The sequence below is a fragment of the Penaeus japonicus genome, unplaced genomic scaffold (assembly GCF_977035675.1).
Source record: "Penaeus japonicus unplaced genomic scaffold, GWHDUDI00000001_assembly GWHDUDI00000020, whole genome shotgun sequence".
Taxonomy (NCBI): domain Eukaryota; kingdom Metazoa; phylum Arthropoda; class Malacostraca; order Decapoda; family Penaeidae; genus Penaeus; species Penaeus japonicus.
Genome location: NW_028234422.1, coordinates 30,324,921 through 30,334,920, shown reverse-complemented (window position 1 = coordinate 30,334,920; position 10,000 = coordinate 30,324,921). Strand labels below are relative to the sequence as shown.

General features: G+C 38.2%; 1 protein-coding gene across 4 annotated transcripts in view; it reads right to left on the bottom strand.

Moving 5' to 3' along the window:
- Window positions 1-10,000, bottom strand: part of LOC122265254 (uncharacterized) — a 37,419-nt gene that overhangs the window by 17,052 nt on the left and 10,367 nt on the right. For all 4 annotated transcript variants that reach the window (XM_086548305.1, XM_086548303.1, XM_086548306.1 and 1 more), the window contains exon 2: window positions 8,409-10,000. This exon is cut by the window's right edge and continues 894 nt beyond it. In XM_086548305.1, coding sequence (XP_086404431.1) covers window positions 8,409-10,000 — 1,592 coding nt within the window. The remainder of the gene's footprint in view (window positions 1-8,408) is intronic.

Genomic DNA, 10,000 nt, shown 5'->3' with positions numbered 1-10,000 from the left:
AAGCATAAGCACGAATACCACAAGCACTTCCTAATTTGCATCCTGCAAAATAAACTTTGAAAATCAATAAGCAAAAGATAATAATATAATAATGTAATCATAATAGCAAACACACACAAACAAGGAATAAAAAGAACACTTCCCAACACACTTTTTGTATTTCCAAAGTTTGAGAACTAATTTTAGACCGTTTTACTCTATTATACTCAAGTTTCCAAAACAAAACCTTTTGCATAAACCGTTTCAAATGCAGGTTTTGTCAGCTGCTAAATATTGTAAAATTGTGATGCAGTCTGGAGATTTTATCAATTAGACAGAAACATTAACCAAGGAATGACCATAATGAATTGTTGCCATCAAAAGTTTGAATGTTTTTGCAATATTGCATACATTCCTTACCCCTTCTGGGATTGGCATGTTTCACAGGGTGGGATCACTTTCATACTGCATTTTGCCTACTGTTAAAAATACAGGCTATTTGTTTGATCAGATGTGTTATCATATGCAACTAATTTCTAACTAGTATCACAGTGCTATTATACCAAAAAGAAACTCATATATCATACCAGAAGTAAAAAAAATAATAGAAAACACAATCTTAGGACACCCACACCAGGCTGCACATCTTAACAGGTGTCCCATATCCAAAAGCTTAACGTGAGGGATTCTCTTTCTTACAAACACTGGCACGCAGCTTATACACTTGCTAAGAACAAAATCACTTATATTTTCAGATTGAGCAACTAATTCTCATAATTTTTTTTAATTCTTCCAATAATGACTTTATTCAGTAACACAGAGGGAGGTTCATTAAGAAATAATATGACACACTAGTAAAACTAATGCCATTTTTTATATAAAATCCAGTTAAAATGGAAAAAATGTTTTCTCCATACTGAGTGGTGTAATCTCAATCACTCACAAAAAATATATCTAATACTTGAAACTGAAAAAAAGAAAAAAGAAAACAAAAAACTAATTCCACGTTTATACATCTACAAGGCAACCACTCGATGGAATGGAGACAAACTTGAAATAAAAAAATGGTAGTTCCACTCAACAACCTACAATTATACTGTATCATAAAAAATCATAAATATAAACCAGGGGTTCTTAACCAGGGGCCAATGGACCCTTTGTGGAGTCTACTGATGGGCTTCAGAGGGTCTATGGAGGTTAAAAAAAAAAGACATTCCTATTCATTATGGTTATATATTAACCCATTCACACTGGCTGACGTGCTGACATGTTTCATGGTTTTTGGGTCAGAAACCGGCGACGAGATATTTGGTCCAGGCCGGCGCTCAAGGCTAGTGCGCCTGAGTATCCTGTGGCGTTAGACTTATGCGTTCAAAAACCCTGGCATTCCAACCATTTAGAGCCAGAATAGCCCCGGTGTGAATGGGTTACGTGAGATTTTGTTGTTAAGATTTTTTATTTTATTCACACTTTGTGTATATCATACATTGTATGAGGCAATCAGTTTTGATAAAGTACATTCATTGCATGTCATGTTGTGTTTATGTGCTTCAGTGGATCTTTCTTTCAGTGACTCAAAAAAGCTGAAGATCCTCTGCTCTAATCATTAAAAAGAGTAGAAAAGGAATGAACAGCATAATTAATGCTAATTCAAAGTACACATTCACAGTTTCCAATTCATTCCCCATTTTTACTTAAAGTTTTCAGTGTGCTTAAGTGTATGTGTAGGGAGATAATTTATGACAATTTCAGACTTTGCTGACAGTTGTCAAACCTATCCTGGTGGTCAATTTTTTTACCAGGTATCAAAGGGTGGTTGACAGTTTGGGTTTCAGACTATATTTGTGAAGGCAGTACTAATGTATCTGCATGTGGAAGTAAAACCCTCCAAGTTAGCTGAAATCTCTCATTCTTCACACTTTTATAAATAAAGACTGCTGGAATGCAAATGCATGGCAATCAATAAATGGAATCATGGAACAAGCAAAGAGGGATCTTGCATTAAGGTCACAGATATTACCATGATTGAAGTCTCCATCTAGTTACAGGATCAATAAAAATGATAATTTTTCAACAAAACTAAAACATTAATTTTTATCAGAGCCTATAACAAAATAAGTAAAATGAAAACTCATTTTAATATTCATAAAATGACAGTATCTATAAAATCCTTATGAATATGACATAGTTACGTTCTGCATGCAATGTCTCAACACATATTTATCTATGCCTTTGAATCTCTTGAATGTTCTTTGTTTTATTTAATTATGAAAATATTATTGAGACATGCATCATGGCTCCTAAACAGAGCAACCCTAATGCTATTTACTCAATACAGGTACACTACAGTACCCCTCATAGATATATATATATTATGGTGTATGAACTTATATGATGATCTATTTCACAGACCACATTGTGGATATTCATCAGCAAATGATGAAGTACTAAAATGGAACATCATCAGCCCTCCTGTGCCTAGAAGCAAAACACAAGCACAACCTTTAACCTGTCAATTTTCTTCTTGACTGAATGCTGACTCAATTTTTTTTTTCATGATACAAGAATTTTTTTAGAACCATAGAAACCTAACATACTGATTGAATTTGCAATACTCCAGATAAGAAGAATTGCTCATCCATTGAATTTGCAATACTCCAGATGAGTATTTCTGGAATCTGAAAATGTGTTTTCTCATTATCAAGAAAATATATTTAGCCTGGCTAAAGTTTATGCCCAGTGTGATAACATTAGACTAAAACTGTTGCATGAGACATTTCTATTTGACTGTGGTTGTCAAGGGAATCTTTTTCAATACTAGGATTCTGGTCTTTGAGTGAATTGTAGAGTATAGTAAAGAGGCATTTGCTGAACATTACTATAAGTTGGTGATAAACAATGTAACATCAATGTATTGGTTGTACATGGTTACTTTGCTGTTTTCTACACATATATCAGGTGTTTCCTAGAAATCTATGTCCCACATTACACCCTACCTACCTCCAAGCCAATTCATTGTAAAATCATCATCCAAAGGAGTTTAAGAATTATAAGCATGAAAATGAGTATTCTCTTAACCCATTCGCACTGGATGACATGCTGACACGTTTCGTGGTTTTTTGCGTCAGACGCTGGCAACAAGATATTTGATCAAGGCCTGCGCTTGGGGTGAGCGAGTGGACAGCCCAGGCTCGCGGCTAGTGTGCCCAAGAATCCCGAGGCATTAGGCTTATGCTTTCGAAAATCCCGGCATTCTGACCATTCAGAGCCGAAACAGCCCCGGCGTGAATGGGTTAACCCGTTAATGCCGGGTGATAAAGTATCACCTTAACTGGTGGCAGGACCAGTTGCCAGGGACAAGATATTTTGTCATGGCTGTCCTTTTGGCTGGCACACTGGGTGATCGGGCTTGTAGCACTTAAATGCAGCCAGAGCAGGTGAATAGCCTGAGGCATTAGGCTTACGTGTTTATCCCCATCAGCATGCTAAGCTTGGGTAATTTTCTTAAGACACATTTGGATAAGTGAATTTGTAGAGCCTAAAGAGAGTAGAAGAGAAAAGAGAGACAAAACAATTACATTACCATTGTGAATGACTAGCCAATGTATCCAAGTCAAAACGCAATGACATTATGATGCCAAAATGTTACAGAATTAACTACATATCTTATTTGACCACATGTAACCACCTGCACTTAATGTGCCTGGCAATTCTATTATTAATGGATTGACCAGCAATATTCATTATGCACTTAATAATGTATTCTAAAGCCAAAAGTAAATAACAATAAACAATTGTGTTAAAGGAATAGGGCAAAAAAGTGAGGGAATGCATCAGATGACCGATGACAAATGAAAATTTCAGCAACAGTATTAACCAAAGAGCAATTAAGAAGAATAAAAATTATAATAAAATAAGTCTATTTAAAATTTACATGAGAAAAGAAACATGAAAAGATAAAAAACATAAAAGATATGCTTTTTAGTGCATCAAAATAACTCTTAAAAACAGGAAAACAATATTACCTTCTTTTTCATCTATACATACCATGGCAAAGATAAGCCTGAATTCAGATGGTGCCCACACATGACATGTCTGCATGGAGCTTTATAGCTCTGAGGGCCCTAGTTCTCAATCTATAGCCTTCTAAAGTCAGCCTAAATCTTATTTTCACCAGAATTAAAGGGCAGGGGAAGGGGCAAAATTTTCTTCCACATTTCTAAATCTTATCTGAATTGGGCAAGTCTGATATCAATCTTGCAGCTTGCAGCAGCTTGTGCACTCGCTATGCAGTTAACCATTGGGTTAAGGGCAGCTTCTTCATTTTAACCCATTCGCGCCGGATGACATGCTGACATGTTTTGTGTTTTTTGTGTCAGACGCCGGCGACAAGATATTTGGTCAAGGCTGGCACTTGGGATGAGCGAGCAGACAGCCCAGGCTCGCAAGAACCCCGAGGCATTAAGCCTATGCGTTCGAAAACCCCGGAATTGTGACCATTCAGAGCCGGAATCACCCCAGCATGAATGGGTTAATAAAAGCCTGACATTAAAAAAATAGCCAATATTTGAGTTTTTCATATATTGTAAATATGCTTTGATGAGAGGCAGAAACATATCCAGCTAATTTCTTTTCTGACCAAATTCCATATATTTTTTTTTTTTTCTACTTGAAATGCACACTGAGATCCACAAATGTGTGAGGTGATCAAGCATTATAGCTACTATATTTCTTAATATTTCAAATAACCAGGAAGTTTGTGCCTTTTTAGTTTCTTGGAACCTATAGGACCAGATAATGATTCACTTCTACTATAGCCATAACAGATAGATAGATTTACCCTCACTGCTGGTCCCACAAGAGGTTGATATCACTCTTCATGACTGCTATAGGCATGATGAGGTCTAGTCAGGCAATACTCAAGACATCCCTTCCCTTCCCAGCCACTCTCTCTAGATGACCCAGTTGCTTTTAACCCATTCACGCCGGGGCTGTTCCGGCTCTGAATGGTCAGAATGCCAGGGTTTTCGAACGTATAAATCTAACGCCTCGGGATTCTTGGGCACACTAGCCACGAGTCTGGGCTGTCCACTCGCTCACCCCGAGTGCCAGCCTTGACCAAACATCTTGTCCCCGCATCTGACCCCAAAACCACGAAACGTGTCAGCACGTCATCTGGCGGGAATGGGTTAAATCGCTGTTTCATTTCTATTGTGAATGAAGAAATTGTCAAAGAAAGACTGCACATCTCTACATCTGTTTTGGTACTGCAGCTGCACTCAATTGTTTACTAATATCATATGCAATAGCAATAAATGTATATATGGTACATATAGTCAACAGTCATAAAATTAGATTGAAAAACTAGTGTGATAACTTCAATGAACTAATAGCAAAATGGTCCTGAATGAAGCAATCAAAAATTGATTAATGACACAAACATGCTCTAACATGTAACAAATGTCGAGTTTAAACAGGTGTAAAAAATAAAAGGTTCAAATATCTACCTTATCAGAGTCCCATTTTTCAAATCTTTTCTTCATTACCTATTATCATGTTTAACCTATATTTTTTAGCTCTTTCTTTTACTTTCTATATGTTTTTATATATAAGACAAAGACTATATAAAGTCTTGATTCTCCCTCTCTCAAGTCAGCAAAGCAGATGATAAAAACACAACTCTAAATAAAATTGCCTCGCCTCCCCTCGCCTCAACATTCTATCAATTGATGAACTGTATTCCTGCCTCTATTTCAGTGTGAATGAGACAGTGAGTATAAGCTGGTATATTTGGCATTGCCTGGCATCTTTCCTCCAATCCCAAGGTCACAATCCCACCTTATGATCATAGTGCCTGCTACCCACAAGGCCGTCTTCTTCTGGGTAGGTTCCCCTCCCATAAATCCTCTCTTCTCAGCCCCCCCCCCCCCCCTAAGCCATCAGACTCCTCCATCCCATCCTCTGATCCCTTTGCCTACTAAATAGATTAATTGGTCTTTTTTACATGTCCATCTTAAATCGCTATCAACTAAATTCTTTTTTTTAATGAAGCATACAATACTTGGTGTCACAAACAAAACCAAAAAATGAGGCAAACTACTCTACAAAGGCTTGTTTAATTAATACCAGGTAAATGTTCTTATATGCAAAATATGGCTGCCAAGAACAAACTGACACATGTAGCTTGCATTTTACATGAAAACAGCAATATTTAAAACATTTGGAAACTTCCTATACATAGAAAAAAATAATGAAATCCATGATCTCCATTCTGTCTCTGATTAGTTATATGATTCATCTACTTTCAATAATCTGAAGGACTCTACATTCGTAATAAAAAATGAAAATACACAAGAGGGAGGATAAATAAGTGAGGCACTTTTATTAACCCATTCCCGACGGGGGATTTCTAGCCTAGAATGTCCAAATGCCGGGGCTTTCGAATTATTAGGCCTAAATTAAATGAATAGCTGGCACAATAATGTGCCGCCCGGCAACTGGGCTTTTGAATGCGCGGTACACATGCTGTACCACCCGTCCTGTGTGGGTTAAGTTTGCTGTCAATACTAATGATATAGAAAGACAGAAAATCAACAACAACACAAAAAAAAATCATATTCAAATTAACTAGTCCTTAGAATGTATTGTGTATTGAAATGAGTAACAATAATGGCTACAGCCATAATATTTTTTTTCCATAGCTAAGAAGCTGATTCATTCATATACAATATCCATAATGCTATCCAAATGTTCATACTAGGTGTCTTTACCATTCAAATGTTCAAAATGTACCCCGAAGTCAATGACAACATTGATTTTGAAATACTATCAACTATTTCTTTGTTTTACAGCAGCTATAAGGTTAAGAGAAACAAAAGACAGCAAACACTGGAAGCACAATAGACAGTAAGTTATGGCTTGTGTAGAGCTCACTATATCCCATATATATATATATATATATATATATATATATATATATATATATAGAGAGAGAGAGAGAGAGAGAGAGAGAGAGAGAGAGAGAGAGAGAGAGAGAGAGAGAGAGAGAGAGAGAGAGAGAGAGAGAGAGAGAGAGAGAGAGAGAGAGAGAGAGAGAGAGAGAGAGAGAGAGAAGAGAGAGAAGAGAGAGAGAGAGAGAGAGAGAGAGAGAGAGAGAGAGAGAGAGAGAGAGAGAGAGAGAGAGAGAGAGAGAGAGAGAGAGAGAGAGAGAGAGAGAGAGAGAGAGACTGTATGCCGATGGTTGGAAAGATGCATAGGGAAAGAGCCACACTGACTAAATGATCAGCTGATAACATCAGTGCATTAGACTACTTGGGTAGGATAGCAAAGTAATTTCTTGACTTTTCTGGTGCTGACAATTTAGCCATCTGATGCTACTAAGAACAAAGTTATACACAACAGCCCCAATTGGGCCTAAAAGCCAAGCATCATTGCCTACATGACTCTACATCAGAAGCTGCATACTACTGAAGCGCTCTCACAGCTGTAAAGTTTTATACTATTGTAGCCACCCAATACATCTGTTCCCCAGAGAATCTTATCCACCTAGTCACTATATATAACTTATTTAATTACAGGACTATGAGATATATCTAACTTACACAGACCATTAATTTTCTATATATTGTGTCCCATGTTTGGTGTCATATATTTCTGCTTGCAAAAGAACAAGGAATGGCCTTCGTCTGGAAATAATTTCTTTGGCTTTGATTGCATTCACTCAAATGTGTCAATGCCTTAAAATCATTCATCCTCTTTTCTAATTTTTAACATTATCATACAGAGGAATAAGTCTGATCACAAATTCTAAAACATTTAGTGTGAATAAGTAGATAGTCACACACACACACACACACACACACACACACACACACACACACACACACACACACACACACACACACACACACACACACACACACCCACACACACACACACACACACACACACACACACACACACACACACACACACACACACACACACACACACACACACACACACACACACAGAGTACAAGAACCAATGAGTTGAAGCTTTTTTTTTTTTTGCTAATATAGCATGCAGTTCATGATAAATTTCAGAATGTGTACTCATCATACAGTCAAAACAGAGAGAGATAAGCTACTGTTCCTTTTAATATCATGAAAAAATCTAATAATCTTAAACCGTTTTCTATATAAAAAAAAAATAATAATAAGGCAAAAGCACATACTTTGCTTCGGTTAAATGCAGGCATCAAGTTTGTAATAAAAAATTCATGCAATAGCTAACAGGGCAGAGAAGCAGTAACAAAGCAATCCCTTATAATCATTGATAAAAAAAAAAAAAAAAAAAATTACCTGTGTACCAGATATACCAAAAATAACAAGACAAAAAGTACTACACATAAACAGTACAATACTGTTGGAAGTAGTAAAGCAGCTTACATGAGGTGGAGACTGCAGGTGTTTGAAAACTGGTCTGGTCATGGCTGGCTGCAGTGTTGTGGAGCGGCCCCGATGGTGTTGGGGGTACACCCGGCTGTAGTGAGGTGGAGATGCGTGGTCAAGGTTGTGTGTCAGTCCAATGGCAAGGGGGTCACACAAATCAGCGTCCGGCTCTAGTGACGCCAGACCTAGTATGTGGTCCTGATCTTCGTCTTTGATTTCGATCATGATGCCCGTAAAGTCGATATCCTTATTCTCTTTATCCGAATCGTTCATTTCCATGTGATCTACAGATGCGTGAAGCCTCAAGATGATGGTTCCTTTCTCCAGCAAGATCTGACGCAACTTGCACGCGTCCCATAAGCCATGACCATTCTTTATTGGGGACACTTTAATGTTTACATTTCTAGAAGTCTGTAATTTCTCGTCCATGTCATTGGCTCCATTCTCAAATCTCATTCGCTTGGCACTGGGTTCGATTTCGTCACTAGAATCGACATTGTCACAATTTTCTCCAACGGCATGAGGAGCTGACGCACTGATGTCGGTCAGCTCACGATCCGTTTCCATTTCGTCAGGATGGAAGTCTGCAACCCCGTCAGCTGCACCTATAACACTGTTGATCACCAAACCACCAATACTGTCGGCTTCATCTGCACTGCTGTCAATGAGTGCCAGATCAGCTGCAGCAAAGGACGGATCACCTGACACAGAAGCTTCCTGAACCTCCTCTAAAGGCTGTAAGCTGCTGCCTATTGTAACAGGTTGTAACTGTTCAGCATCTACTGATGAGACATTGTCTGGACTAGCAATGGCACTACTATGAGAGGATGGCATAACAGGAGATACAAAGTTACTTTGTATTTCTCTGATCTTACCAGCGTTCATCGGTTCCCTCTCCTCCGTATCAACAATCACTGGAATGGTCTCACCTGGCATTTCATGAGATGTATCCTGTTCATTCCACACCTTGGTTGTATCTACTGTATTTACTTCATGGCCATCATTAATCTCATCCACTTTCTTAATGGTCAACTTGCTCGCTTTTGATACTTCATCACTTTCTGGAGGGTCCTTCAATTTTTCTATTACGGATATGGAATCAGGCATATTGTCAGCTAGCTTTTCCTTAATACTACTTTCACCTGATACTTCACTCGGCTCACCTTCCACACCACACTCACTTGATGAATTTTGAACCGTTCTTGATGAATGATCATTCTTTGATACATTACAATCAAAAACTGCCGGAGAGCCTGACTGCTCCTTACTCGGAGAAACTGACTGTAAAGTGTCCGCAAGTGCACTTGGACATGTTGGTGGAGAGCCTGATGGTGGAGTGGCAGCTGATGGAAATTTTGATGACTGCTGGTCTGAGAATACTGTTGGCAGTGATGATGACCCGTCAGTCACAATTGAAGGTACTTTCGATGCTCTGTTCTCAGACACTGGTGCCTGCACCTGTTCCTGAGACGATGAGCTAAGCAAACCCTTTCCATTCTCTTCAGAAACTGAACTCAAGGTAGAAGAAGTAACATGAGTTGTCTGAACTTTACTTGGTGAGGAAACATTCTTGGTGTTATTTTCTGGCA